Source organism: Typopeltis vanoorti, chromosome 7, assembly GCF_054136105.1.
Source record: "Typopeltis vanoorti isolate ZY-2024b chromosome 7, IOZ_Tvanoo_1.0, whole genome shotgun sequence".
Taxonomy (NCBI): Eukaryota; Metazoa; Arthropoda; class Arachnida; order Uropygi; family Thelyphonidae; genus Typopeltis; species Typopeltis vanoorti.
Window position 1 is genome coordinate 153,306,132 of NC_143555.1, and position 15,621 is coordinate 153,321,752.

Genomic DNA, 15,621 nt, shown 5'->3' on the forward strand with positions numbered 1-15,621 from the left:
TTGTGGTTCATACAATCATTTAGGTCAGGGGTCTTCAAGCATAGCCCACAGGCCACAGGTGGCCCGCGCAGCTCTTTGCTGCAAAAAAGTAACTACTTAACATACAAACACAATTAAATAAAAAAATAATTTCAACGAAGCATGCAGGCCACTAAGCTTTACTGCGGTATTTAGAATTGTAAGATGCTTTCCAGATTCACAAGGAATGCTGTGCATTTGATACTTTACATAAATTTTATAAAAATAAATATTAAATAGACATGCTTCTTCAGCCATCTACCAGTGGCAAGTTGTACATAAGTACTAGTACTAACGTTGCAGGTAGATGGCTGAAGCAGTAGTTCATTCAAGTGCGCTGTCTAGTGTCTTGCAGATACATCTCGAAGGTTCTTAATACTTCATTATTTTCATATAAATACAAGAGGATCTCATCCACAGTCAGTCAGTACCGAACAGCGTGATATTCGTGTATAAGCGCATGCAGGTTCATCATGTCAGCCATTTATGGAATTTTGAGAGATTATAAAAACTACATCAACTATTAATTACAGGATCATAAGATTCTATTGGTTTTTTGAACAGATTTGCAACATCATTACATATGCATTAACATACTATGCATATTATTAGTTTATAGAATTATTACATTAATTTTATTAACCTTCTTTAACATAATACTTTTCACTTCAAAAATGCCTACTATCTTTGAATCATGGCATCACCAATGCTTACATTGGCGATTTCCATTTCCAATTCATACCATGCACAATCATAACACAGCATTAATAAAAGGTCCAATCACTGACAATGCCCTTATAATTGCATTTTTTTAGTTCATGTAAAAGTTCCACTACCAGTAAAAAAAGGTGAATAATATGGGCATCAAAGAACTCATATATTGGACTTTTATTAACAGTATTAACGTGACAGAATTTCATTGGAAATTGTGTGGCTAAACAAGCTAAATTAGCTGTATACGAGACAGTGTTCAAACCAGTTTTACTTATGGATCTGAGAGCTAGGTTAAAATAAAATACTTGATCAAAGACTGAAGACTTCAGATATCAGAGTTCTGAGAAAGATTAGTAGAGTGAACAGATAGTATCAATGGCAGTATCACATTAAAACTGCAGATATTAGCATAATTAAGCACAGGAAGTGTGATCACTTAAACAGAATGGAAGAGAAAAGATTAACAAAACAAGTGTTCTTTGTCAGGTTGGTAGGGAAAAAACCCATGACCTGATGATATTGAAGCCTTGACAGATAACAGATTAATTTGGAAGAAAGTTGTCAATAAGAAGTAATGATGTAACTTTTTATATAGTACTATCATAATACCCATAAACCCTGAGAGTACATGTCAGGAATTTTATTATAATAACGAATAATAGATATATCTTACTTATATGATATTGCCATTGATGCCATCTGTTCATGCCTTTAATCTTTCTCAGGACTCTCATATCTGCGGTCTCTAGTCTTTGGTCAAGTAATTTACTTCTGACCCAGCTCACAGATCCATAAGTTAAAATTGGTTTGAACACTGTCTTGTATACAGCTAACTTAGTGTTCCAACTAATTTCTCTCTTATTCCATATGAATTTATTCAATTGACTTCCAACCATACCAGCTTTGTTGATTCTGTTGTCTATTTCCAAATTTAATTTACTATCTTCGGTAAAAATCGTGCCTAAGTAGCTGAAATGTTTTACTTGTTCCACAGGTTCCCCATTCAAAACACAGTTGACATTTTCAACGATTCTACCTATTTTCATTGTCTTTGTCTTTTTATTGCTGACCTTCATACCATATCTATTATAACAGTTATTCAATTTAGTCAGAGAATCTTGCAAATCTGGGGCGACGCCCCAGCCAGCATGAAATTTTGCCATGTTTTACCATCATTTTGTATATTAGCTTAAGCCAATAAGAATACAATTTGGTCGGCTAAATCCCAAATTGCCAGCCCATCCTCTTTCGTTCAGTATCCAGGTAGATACCCAACAGGGTGCACCACGAGAAGGTGAGGATTGGACATTAGGTCAGAAGCCCTGGTCGGTTCTCCGCATTCCTTTATAGGCTATGTGGAGTTCTCCTCTTAGTTATACAGCTTTGACCCTTAAACATCCCCGATTACATAATGATATTAATTAAATATTTGCTCAATAAAAATTTTGGAGATATTGCACAATAAAAAGCTTTATAAGCTTTTCTAAATTTAAATTATAAGCTTTGTCCGCCTCTGTTGATATAGTTGCTAGACCGACCAATCTTTCTTGGGTCATTGTTGTTTGCAAATAACTTTTAATCAGTTTAAGCTTGGAAAAACCTTCTCTGCACTTGATTATGCTAACAGGAATTGTTAGCGTAGTGACGGCGCCCACCGCAATATGGTTGAATGAGCATCCTTATTAAGCTGCGCCATGAGGCAGACTGCCTCTATGCTACACCCTGTCAATGGCACTGACATTAGTACTACAAATGAGCAGGAAGGTGAGGGGATAGAATCATTTGATTTGAAGACCCATGGATTAGACTCTAGGAAATACATAGAAAGAATGAGAGTAAGCAGTAGAAAGAATGAATGAAGAGGGAAAAAACTGGTTTATTATTATTATTTTGAGTTGTGAACTGTGAAGCAGTGTTGAATATCTGCAGTATTCATTTTAGTTCACATTATTCACAAATTATGGACTCTACAACTGTGTTATAAATAATTATTTTAATTTTCCGACATTTTGACCTTCATATTAAGTATACACATATATATATACAGAGACAAGCTAAATTACATTTCACACAGTATGCTGAAGAGACAATGAAATGATCAATGGTTATTCTACTGGCCTGACCTCCAGTGAAAATAAAATCACAATAAATAAATGAAATAAAATAACTACATCAAGGCTATATTCTATTTATGAAAATATCACAGAAACATTCTTTCATATGGATAAGTTTTGTTACAGTAAAAATGATGTCCTAATTTAACATGACAACTGTTATATTAGATTTAAAATCCTGGATTACTTATGGTTCTATTTATAATAAACTCTTAGGGAGAAAGGTTAAGTGGATAGAATATGTGCCTTCCATATTCTTGGGATTTTTAGACCATCATTATTGTTAAGATTAGGGTGGTTGATAAGAATCTCACAGGCCTCCTTAAATTTATGTTCATACCATGTTTTGGTATGATGTAAACAACAAGTGCTTTTCCAGTCGATTCTATGTAGAGTGTTCAGGACATGATCAGAAAGACTAGCTTGACTATAGTTATTATATTTAATGTGTCATTTATGTTCCTTTTTTCTGATAGGAGTTGTGTGTCCTGTTTCCCCTATATAGGACAAATTATGGGTGCAATGAATACGGTATACTCCAGAGTGGTGGGCCAGCAGAGGGGAGTGGATCTTTGGATGAGTTAAGTTCTTTAATTTTGCAGGAGGTTTAAAGGTGGTTTTAAGGTTATATTTCTGTAGTATTCTGTTTATTTTGTCTGATATCCCTTTAATGTATGGAATGATTACAGTTTTATTGTAGTCTAGTTTATTTTTGTTTTTAAGTGAGGTCTTGTACAGAGTTTTGTTGATAGTGTTTTGGATGTAACCATTTTTTAGGAAGGTATTGCTGATAACTTTTAATTTATCTTTAAGTGCTTGTTCATTGGAGAAAATCTTCAAAACCCCGTTTTTTTAGTGTATTAATGACCCCTAGTTTTTGTGTTGGAGTTTATGTATATATATTGGCCAGTATGTGTCAGTTTCTGGTGAAGGAAAGACTACCAGAAGAACGATGTATGACAAATGTATCTAGAAACGAAAGTGTGTTCTGCTTTTCAATCTCAATTGTGAATTGTATGTGTTTGTGTTATTTTTTTTTTTTTAAGTGGCTGAGGAAAGTGTCTAATGTCTGGTGACCATGGGACCAGACAGCAAAAACATTGTCAGTGTAACTAAGCCAGATTTTGGGTTTTAAAGGAGAGGAATCTAGAGCACATTGCTCAAAATGTTCCACGTAAAAGTTTGAGCCCATGGCTGTACCGTCTTTTCGTTGGTAGAAAGCGTTTTGACACAAAATAGACAGAATGTAGTACATGCACAAAGAGCGCTGTGATATCAGAAGGGAATTTGTCCTGTAATAGAAGAATTGTATCATTGATAGGGACATTCGTGAAGAGGGCAGAGACGTTAAAACTAACTAATAAATCATCTTGTTTTTAAGCAAAGGGGTGATAATTGGGGCTGTCTATACCTTCGACTATCAGCCGGAGTGGTGTGTTTTGTTTGTGAAACAATAACCAGCAACCTAACGAAATCTGAATTGACAGTGGTAAAATCACTAAAATTCAATCTGGACATCATAATTACTAGAGCCGATAAAGGCATTGCCAAAGTTATTTTAAACCGAACTACATACTTACAAAAAATGAATCTAATAGTCTCAGACAACAGCACCTATCAACTTGTTAACTATGACCCAACCAATTGAATAAAAAGGAAAAATGAGAAGCTACTTAAATCAGTCACTACATGGCCCAAAGATTAATTACTATCTACATGAAAGAATGTTTCTCTGATATTGTCTTAAATAGAATATAGTTATTTTATTTCATCTATTTATTGTAATTTTATTTTCACTAGAGGTCAGGCCAGTCAAATAACCACTGATCAATTCATTGATCAGTGGTTATTTAATCAGCACAAATGAAGAATTTCATTTGCAATTCTTCATGTAAAATATATCCTATGTGTTCTTTTGAAATGCAATTTAGCATGTCTCTGTATATATACAAGAGTGGGCTGAAAAGTTTTCGGCCTCAACCACAGATGGCAACAATATTGGCACGATTTTTTTTTTCTAAGTTGGTACATCTGTCATAAGCATCCATGTGAAATTGCAAGTCATTCTATCAAGTAGTTTGTTTTATACAGCTGTCTGAAGCAGAAGCGTTGTCTGTATCCTTTGAAATGGATAAAATTGAGTATCGTGCGGTTATAAAATTCTTTGTAAAAGAAGGTTTAACGACAAAAGAAATTCATTCGAAGTTCAGAAAAGTTTATGGGAACTCTTCTCCTTCATTTCTGACTATTAAGAAATAGACTGCCGAGTTTAAACATGGCCGTACCAGCCTTGAAATGATCCACGTGAAGGACATCCAAAAAGTGTAACAACATCAGAAATCATTGATCAAGTGCATGATATGGTACTGGATGACCGGCAAGTCAAAGTGAGTGAAATTGCTGAGACTATAGGCATTTCAAAAGAATGTGTAGGATATATTTTGCATGAAGAATTGCAAATGAAAAAGCTTTGCGCAAAATGGATGATGCGCTTTCTCACAGCAGATCAAAAATGCACTTTCACGTGAAAATCTCTGAACAGTGCTTGGAGTGTTTTAACAAGATTAAAACTGATTTTGTGCATCAATTTATTACGATGGATGAGACTTGGATTCACCATTACACGCCACGATCCAAACAGTAGTCAAAACAGTGGACAGAAGCTGGTTGTTCAGCGCCAAAGAAGACAAAGTCAGTTCCATCAGCATGAAAGGTCATGGCATCAGTGTTTTGGGATGTTAAAGGCATTTTGTTTATTAATTATCTTGAAAAGGGTAAAACAATAACTGGGGAATATTATTCCGATCTTTTAACCCGACTAGACGAAAAAATTTGTGAGAAAGACCTGGTTTTGCAGAACAAAAAAATCATCTTTCATCAGGACAATGCACCCGCCAACAAAGATGTTTTGGTAATGGGAAAATTAAGGGATCTGCACTATGAATTGTTGGAACATCCACCCTGTTCCCCAGATTTGGCTCCTTCTGACTTCTTTCTCTTCCCAAAACCAAAGAACTCTTCCTCGCTGGTCAGCATTTTTCTTCAAATCAAGAGGCGATTGCAGCTGTAGAAGGGTATTTTGCAGATCTTACTGAGAATCACTACAGGGATGGACTAATGGAACTGGAACATCACTGGAATAAATGCATTAGTCTGAAGGGAGATTATGTTGAAAATTAAAAATAATTTGTGTAAAATGAATGCTGATCACAGTGTAACACTAAAGGAAAGGATTATCTGCAGTATGTATCTTAGCAGAGAGAGTGAGAGTGCATGTAGATTTAGAAGAGAGTGGGAATTATCAATGCGAATTCTGATGAACAGTCTGTGGAAATATTTGCAGAAAATAAACTGAATGTATATGTCAAAGAGAATGGAGCTGAAATGGGTCATTAATTAACCTGAATGTCCTTCTGCACTGAGTCAAGTATTTTTAAGAAGCTCTTAAGTTCACCATTCCAAATGTGAGAATAGTAATCAATGGCTGAAAGGATTTGTGATTTTTATTTTATTGTTTTTAAATATCTGACCAAGAGCCTGCGTAGCTTAGTCAGTATAGACTAAGTTTGGAAACCCTTTGTTTGGAAAGTCCTGGTTTCAATTCCCATCCATGACGTGAGCAACCTTTATCTAGTCTCTTTCGACTAAAAGTGAGTTAGCTGGGTCTCATATGACAGTAGAGGGTTTTTTCCACCCAGAAACTTGGTTTTCTGTCCCTCAGCTCAGAACAGGCTAACTGGCCCATGAACACACATGAATCTACAGTCAAAAATACATACTTAAAATCCCTCAATGGGATGGCTCAGCCGATTGGTCCTAAGGGATGGATAAGGAAAATTGGGGGAATCCTGCATGACAACAACAAATATCTGACCCACAGATATTTGTTGATGTTGAAAGATTGCAAGATATGTGGGCAAGAGGGCAGGAAGAAAGTTGGATTTTCAACTAAAGCTTAAGGTCTTATTTATTCAGAACAGCTAAAGGTCTTATTTATTCTTTGGGAAAGGCTATTCCACAAATCAGAGGCAGATGGAATAAATGAGGAGAAAGAAAAATTGGTTCGGCAAGTTCTGAGCCAGACTGTAAATGGGTGTTGATTAGTAGAAGCTCTTGTTCTTATGATTTTGGAGGAAAGTGGGGGAATTACAGTAGCCAGTTCAAAATACTGTCTGTGAGTTATCTGTACAACAGGCATAAGCTAGAAACTGAATATGTATGAAAAAGGGATTGAAGATTATCTGTTTTGTTCTGGACAACATTGAGCAATCTTAGAGGGGATTTCACTGCACCACCCCAAATGTGTGAGCAATATTCTATGTTTGGACAGATTTGGGATTTGTGTAGAGTTAGCAGCTGTAGAACCTATGGTTGATTTATCTGATGTATACATACAGTCATTGAATTAGAAACTTTTCTAGGGCTTATTGTGGTCCTGTCTGGCTCCAGCCAGACAAGACCACAATAAGCCCTTTATCAAGCAGTGAAAGAACCTTTGTCATTACGAGAAAATCAATGTCACTATTGATGATTTCTGACCAGCAGCATTCATAAATAGTTGCCTAGAACACATGGTGATACAAATGACAAAGTAGACTAAGTTTGGAAACCCTTTGTTTGGAAAGTCCTGGTTTCGATTCCCATCCATGACGTGAGCAACCTTTATCTAGTCTCTTTCGACTAAAAGTGAGTTAGCTGGGTCTCATATGACAGTAGAGGGTTTTTTCAGCCAGACAAGACCACAATAAGCCCTTTATCAAGCAGTGAAAGAACCTTTGTCATTACGAGAAAATCAATGTCACTATTGATGATTTCTGACCAGCAGCATTCATAAATAGTTGCCTAGAACACATGGTGATACAAATGACAAAGTATTTTACATATATGCTGATTAAGTGACATTTACATACATCTGCATAAAGATTTCTAATTCAGTGGATTGTATGTGTATCTGGAGATGAAGGTCAGTCCAGAAGGGAAATCTGATCGTGTTTGGATATCTGAATATAACTGAATGTTAGAGGAAAGGATGCAAGGTCTTTCTTGTGAGAAATTAGATGTATGGAGTTAACAGTTGTTGAGAGGTGAAGTAATTGAGCAAATGAGAAAACCTACTTTTTTGGATGATGATGAGGAGGCAATATTTGTAATATGCTTCTATCAAAAGAGAGAGAGAGAGAAATTCAAGGTTACTGTAATTCCAAAGAGACAGCTCATCTTATTTACAGATTTAAGCTGTCAAAAATAACATTGGAAGGGTTCTTTTTTGCTAGAAATAAAACAGGATTAAGTTTTAATAGTACTGAAATTAACAAGGATATCCAGAACTTCACTCAAGAACTGGTCAGACAACAGAATTTTGAATTGTAGAAGTTAATATTCTGGAAATTTTGGCGATTGGTGTAGTGTTTCCCCCAAAAAACATCTTATAGTCATTATTTAGGAGAATCGTGCATGTTTTAGTCTTTGTTTTGATAAAAGCAAAACTATGATACATTAGTACCATAGGTGGACTGAGGTATTTTATTTATTTAATTTTTTTTTTACATAATATGAAAAGAAATCCTGCTCAAGAGACTAAACATGAACTTATTTCCAGTATGAACCAACAAAGAGAAAACACTAAACAAAAATTGTTTATTTTTGTTCCTATGCTCTATGGCATACTTCAGGAATAAAATAAAATTTACCAATAACCCATAAACTACCATACACAGAACACTCTTTAAATTGATGGTACATATTGTGCTGAGATTTCAACACATACGACTTATTATTGAGCTGTACTATGTAATGTCTCTGATAACCTGGTTCCCACTTTCTTAAGTCTTATCTATGCTGACTGTAAGTTAAAAAGACCCCAAGTTTTGTTGCAGTGTTAGACAACATGTCATATCAGCAGTTTTAATTTGCGAACATGGCTGTTGAATTCCCAAAACTGATGTCACACATCAATTGCCAAAGAACTTGATACTTTCATTGTGCACGAAAAGCATCAGGTACTTTAGTAATTCACAAGAATGTCATATATTGAATTCAACAGCCATATTCACAAATTCAAAGAAACTACTGAAATGACACATTGTCCAACGCAGTGGAATAAAAATTAGAGCTTCACTTTAAACAAACTATCAGCATACATGAAAGACGTAAGAAGATGAGAACTATAGGTAGTTTATGATAAACATTACATAGTGCAGTTTAACAATGAGCCACCATCATCATCATCATCAAATTCCTGCCATGTACCCTCAAGGGGTGTACAGGATATGACAGTACTACATGAAAATTTTACATCATTACCAATTACCTATCTACAATTTTCCTCCAAATCAGTCTGCTACTTGTCAAGACCCCAACATTATCAGATCTTATATTTCCATCGTCTAAGGCACTTTGTACCGCATGAATCCACCTATATCTTGGTACACCTCTGGGTCGTCGTTCTCCTGCCCACCTGGCAGAGAACAATTGTTTTGCTAATCTTTCCTCGCCCATCCTGTTTAAGTGACCATACCACCTGAGATCAGCTCTGCTAACGCATTCCTGGATGCTGACAATGACAATGTCAAGTTCTTTCCTAATATCCTCGTTTTTAATATGATATTGCCATTGATGCCATCTGTTCACACCTATAATCTTTCTCAGGACTCTCATATCTGTGGTCTCAAGTCTTTGGTCACGTGTTTTACTTCTGACCCAGCTCTCAGATCCATAAGTTAAAACTGGTTTGAACACTGTCTTGTATATAGCTAATTTAGTGTTCCAACTAATTTCTCTCTTATTCCATATGAATTTATTCAATTGACTTCCTACCATACCAGCTTTGTTGATTCTGTTGTCTATTTCCATATTTGTGAAACACTGAGTGTAATAATTTAAAAATATACAACAGAAAAGTTACATCTATTATTTTGTAATTTTTTGAAAAATATTACTTATTCCACCCCATCTCCTTTTTATCCATGTTGTGTTTGATGTTGAGGGCTTGCAAAAGATTTGACTCTAAGGTATGATGATGGTGATGATAATAAAAAGAATATTTGTGGTATAAGTTGGCCTTGAATGGAAGACATCTAAAAGTAGGCAGAGATCTTACCACTTGGCTATTAAGTATACAGAATAGATGGTTGCCACAGAAACATCATATATATATATATATATATATATATATATAAAAGGTTTAATGACTATTACCGAGAGGAAAGATGACAAGATATATTTAAAACAAGATACTACTAGTTTAGTTACATGAACATCCTCAGGTATCACTATGAGTTCCAAACAAACGAATACTACGTGCTGTCGCGAGTGCACCAGTACTGAACAGAAGCAACGCGTGCGTCAGAGAGATTGTAACTCAGGCTGTTGTTGATATGAGAGGAATCTAGAGAAATTTCCCTAGATTCAACAATCTTTCTTTCGAGTTCATCGTAGCACTAGTCCTGTTATAGGAGATATCTCTACGGTGTTCATCCAAACGTAGAAGGATGGATTTAGCAGTCTGTCCATAGTATGGCTTTCCGCAATCACATAAAATCTTGTATACTCCTGGAAACTGAGTAGGAAGATTTTTCTGTTTATGTTTGCTAAGTAATGAACGAAGTTTTGGAAGTGTAGTGAAGCACGTTTTGAAGTTGAATTTCTTGAGAATCTTTGCCAGTTTTGGTGAAAGAGAGCTGATGTAAGGCAAGGAGATGAAGGCTCTTGGGGAAGAGGGATCTTTAGAAGTAGTTGAGTGCCTGGGGGAAAGAAATTTGTCAATTTTCTTTGGAGAGAAACCATTGTTAATAAACGTTTTTTTAAGAAAACAGAGTTCATTTTCAATTTCTGTTTCTTCTGTAAGTAATGATTTGGCTCGGTGGGCTAAAGTGGAAACAATACCACATTTTTGTGGGGGATAATGATGGGAGGAAGCATGAAGGTATCTGTCAGTATGAGTAGGCTTTCTAAAAATTGAGATTTTAATGCTCTCAGCACATCTTGTAAGTTTGAGGTCTAAAAAGGGAAGGCAGTCATCTGATTCCAGTTCGAGGGTGAAAGAGATTTTTTCATGGCACTTGTTTAGGTGGTCCAAAAATAAATAGAGGTTATCGAAACCATCTTCCCAGATGAGGAAAATATCATCAATATAGCGGTACCAGACTTTTGGTTTAAAGTGAAAGGAGTTAATAGCTTTTTCTTCAAATTCGTTGAGAAATATATCCGCAAGAATCGGAGAGAGTGGGCTGCCCATAGCCAGACCTGAGTTTTGTAAGTAGATCTTATCATATTTGAAGTATCCTGACTTTATGCAATGGGAGAGAAGAGCAAAGAGTTTTTTTGATAATTTGTTCTTGAGAAGATCGAGGACTTCTTGAGCAGGAACATTTGTAAAGAGAGAAACAATATCAAAACTGGCCATTAAATCTGTTTTTTTAAGTTTGATGTCTTTGATTTTAGAAACAAAATCTACAGCGTTTTTAATATGTGAAGAAGAAATTCCAGAAAGATTTCTTAGAATTCTCGCTAGAAATTTGGAGAGATTATAAGTGGGCAGTTATTTTTGTGAATCTTGTCGAGACCATACAGTCAAGGTATCAAGGGATGAAGTGACCGAAGAGAAAGCCGAATGTTTCTTTGTAACTCTAAGGTGGTTTTTAATAAATTATTAGTTCTATCATGTAGTTCCATCGTAGGGTCATTTAGCAATTTCTGAGTAGGTATCACTATTTAAAAGTTCCAAGATTTTATTATGGTAATCAGACTTGTTTAAGATGACAGTTGCATTCCCTTTGTCTGCCGGAATGATGACTATGTTACTATTATCTTTTAAGGACTTGATAGCTTTCCTTTCAGAGTAAGAAATGTTGTCAGGTGGAGGTCTAGCTTTATTTATACAGAAAATTGCTTCCATACGGAGGAGGTTAGCGTCTTTGTTTGGTAATAAAGAAGCTGCCTTTTCTATCTTTGTTAAGAGATGTTCTCTAGGGATGGATGTAGGAGCAGTGACAAAGTTGAGACCTTTAGCAAGTATGCTTTCTTCTGCCAAAGATAATTGATGGGAAGACTTATTGATGACAACTTTTTTTTAGAAAAGGCAGCTTCTTTATTACCAAACAAAGACGCTAACCTCCTCCATATGGAAGCAATTTTCTGTATAAATAAAGCTAGACCTCCACCTGACAACATTTCTTACTCTGAAAGGAAAGCTATCAAGTCCTTAAAAGATAATAGTAACATAGTCATCATTCCGGCAGACAAAGGGAATGCAACTGTCATCTTAAACAAGTCTGATTACCATAATAAAATCTTGGAACATTTAAATAGTGATACCTACTCAGAAATTGCTAATGACCCTATGATGGAACTACACGATAGAACTAATAATTTATTAAAAACCACCTTAGAGTTACAAAGAAACATTCGGCTTTCTCTTCGGTCACTTCATCCCTTGATACCTCGACTGTATGGTCTCGCCAAGATTCACAAAAATAACTGCCCACTTATAATCTCACCAAATTTCTAGCGAGTTTTCTAGAAATCTTTCTGGAATTTCTTCTTCACACATTAAAAACTCTGTAGATTTTGTTTCTAAAATCAAAGACATCAAACTTAAAAAAAAAACAGATTTAATGGCCAGTTTTGATATTGTTTCTCTCTTTACAAATGTTCCTGCTCAAGAAGTCCTCGATCTTCTCAAGAACAAATTATCAAAAAAACTCTTTGCTCTTCTCTCCCATTGCATAAAGTCAGGATACTTCAAATATGATAAGATCTACTTACAAAACTCAGGTCTGGCTATGGGCAGCCCACTCTCTCCGATTCTTGCGGATATATTTCTCAACGAATTTGAAGAAAAAGCTATTAACTCCTTTCACTTTAAACCAAAAGTCTGGTACCGCTATATTGATGATATTTTCCTCATCTGGGAAGATGGTTTCGATAACCTCTATTTATTTTTGGACCACCTAAACAAGTGCCATGAAAAAATCTCTTTCACCCTCGAACTGGAATCAGATGACTGCCTTCCCTTTTTAGACCTCAAACTTACAAGATGTGCTGAGAGCATTAAAATCTCAATTTTTAGAAAGCCTACTCATACTGACAGATTTCTTCATGCTTCCGCCCATCATTATCCCCCACAAAAATGTGGTATTATTTCCACTTTAGCCCACCGAGCCAAATCATTACTTACAGAAGAAACAGAAATTGAAAATGAACTCTGTTTTCTTAAAAAAACGTTTATTAACAATGGTTTCTCTCCAAAGAAAATTGACAAATTTCTTTCCCCCAGGCACTCAACTACTTCTGAAGATCCCTCTTCCCCAAGAGCCTTCATCTCCTTGCCTTACATCAGCTCTTTCACCAAAACTGGCAAAGATTCTCAAGAAATTCAACTTCAAAACGTGCTTCACTACACTTCCAAAACTTCGTTCATTACTTAGCAAACATAAACAGAAAAATCTTCCTACTCAGTTTCCAGGAGTATACAAGATTTTATGTGATTGCGGAAAGCCATACTATGGACAGACTGCTAAATCCATCCTTCTACGTTTGGATGAACACCGTAGAGATATCTCCTATAACAGGACTAGAGCTAGCGCTCTCTCTAGCCACGTTCTCTTTTCAGCTAACTCAGATGAAGGCAGCCAGCACATTGTAAACTGAACTCAAACTGTTAATATCCATGTGTGCTACGATGAACTCGAAAGAAAGATTGTTGAATCTAGGGAAATTTCTCTAGATTCCTCTCATATCAACAACAGCCTGAGTTACAATCTTTCTGACGCACGCGTTGCTTCTGTTCAGTACTGGCGCACTCACGACAGCGCGTAGTATTCGTTTGTTTGGAACTCATGCTTGCATTTTTTTCAAACACGCTACTGTTTTTTATACTTGTTGTGTTAGTACAATTTTAAGTCTCTGTAATTTTTTATATACTTCTTTGAATGTGATACCTGAGGATGTTCATGTAACGAAACTAGTAAACTAGTAGTATCTTGTTTTAAATATATCTTGTCATCTTTTCTCTCGGTAATAGTCATTAAACCTTTTTTATAATATTCCAACCGAGTAAAAATGAATTTTGAAAATATATATATATATATATATTTTTTTTTTTTTTAAAAAAAAGATTAAATGACAAAGCTGAGAGATAAAAAGTAAAAAATACTGTTTAATTCAGCATGACTAGTTTTGTCTTCTTGAAGACAGTAGTTTATACTTTTTATCTCTCAGCTTTCAGTCATTTAATCGTTTTAAAAAATATGTCTCTTAGCTGAGTAAATCTGTTATGCCACATAAGTTATTATATATATATATAAGAGAGAGAGAGAGAAGCCAGTAATAAAATAATGTATATATGAAACTTGTTCTATATGTTAAATATTAAGTCAATAACTTAAATCTATAACCTTTATTTCCATAGTTGCCTCCATATGTTTTTGCTCTATTCACCAGTTCCATCAGTTTAGGATTTACAACTTGATTGGCCTCTTGGAGAACTGCTATAAGATCACCAGCCTGTTTCATGTTAGATAATGTGAAAAATGTGTATGCAGTTCCAGATTTATTACTTCGAGCTGTACGACCAATGCGATGGACATAGTCCTCTGAACAGTTAGGAAAGTCAAAGTTGATGACATATTTTATATCGTCAACATCTACAGAAAGAATTACATTACACAAGAGTAAGTGAACTGGTCTGAAATACAATGTCACTTACTGCTATCAAAAGAAATTTAATGAAAATCAGCACTTAATTTAAAAAAATGAAAATAAAATTAAGATGGTAAAGCTAATTAGCTTCATCTTATGATTAGCAAACAGCTTTCATCTTGTTCTAATGTTAATTTTTCTGCATGAATTACAAGTAATATAATTAACTTAATTTACTTTATTAAAAACAAATAACATGCAAAATGTCTTCAAATTTTTAACGATTTAAATATGCATTTTGGTTACTTAATGATTTCTCCTCCCCTTCAGTCTCCACCTTACTGTTTCATGCTACATACTCTTGCATCCTTTTTCTTCTGAAAGCCAGTTAAAATGTGTGGCAACATGCATTACACCAAATTCCAAACTATCCAAACTTTGCTAAACTTCAGCCAGAGTTGTCCTTTTATGAACAACTACATTAGATAGACAATTTGAATCAGGACTGCATTTTTTGTTTTTATAATATAATTAGGATCTCACTAACTACATGGCTGCTTACTGGTCTCTTTAGATCAGTGGTCTCCAAACATTTTTGATCGCGTACCTCCAAGACAGAAAAAATAAATAGCGCGTACCCCCAATTGATTGAGCAAAAATCTATTGTAATAAGTATTATAAAGAAGAAATATGCCTTGTATCATCATATAATAATTAAAAACGCTAGATATTTTTATTATTAACAGCTTACAAACATATTTATTACAATATTTAATGTGAACAATGGCCTTGCATCTTTCATAATTTCTTGAAATTCTGGTTTGATGGCTTCTGATAATGCAATATGAAGGTCTGGTTCCAAGTTTAATTTATTTTGATATTTGGTTTTAATACCTGTCATTGCAGAAAATGATACCTCACATAAATAAGTAGAACCAAACGATAGGAGTGCATCATTTGCTGTGTTTACTAAATTGCTATACTCAGACTTCAGTCCCATCCACCAATTGTGAAGAGATTTCTGTTGAAATTCATATTTCAAAGTTGTGTTGTATCTAATGTCAATTAATTGCTCTTGAAAAATAATCAGAAGGTGGTCAATTTTTACATTTTCTGCAAATGGGTATAAAATCCA

General features: G+C 35.0%; 1 protein-coding gene across 2 annotated transcripts in view; it reads right to left on the minus strand.

Annotated features, from left to right (window-relative positions):
- LOC150105223 (uncharacterized) overlaps positions 1–15,621 on the minus strand; it is a 281,122-nt gene that overhangs the window by 38,401 nt on the left and 227,100 nt on the right. For both annotated transcript variants that reach the window (XM_090395542.1, XM_090395543.1), the window contains exon 13: positions 14,243–14,491. In XM_090395542.1, coding sequence (XP_090251668.1) covers positions 14,243–14,491 — 249 coding nt within the window. The remainder of the gene's footprint in view (positions 1–14,242; positions 14,492–15,621) is intronic.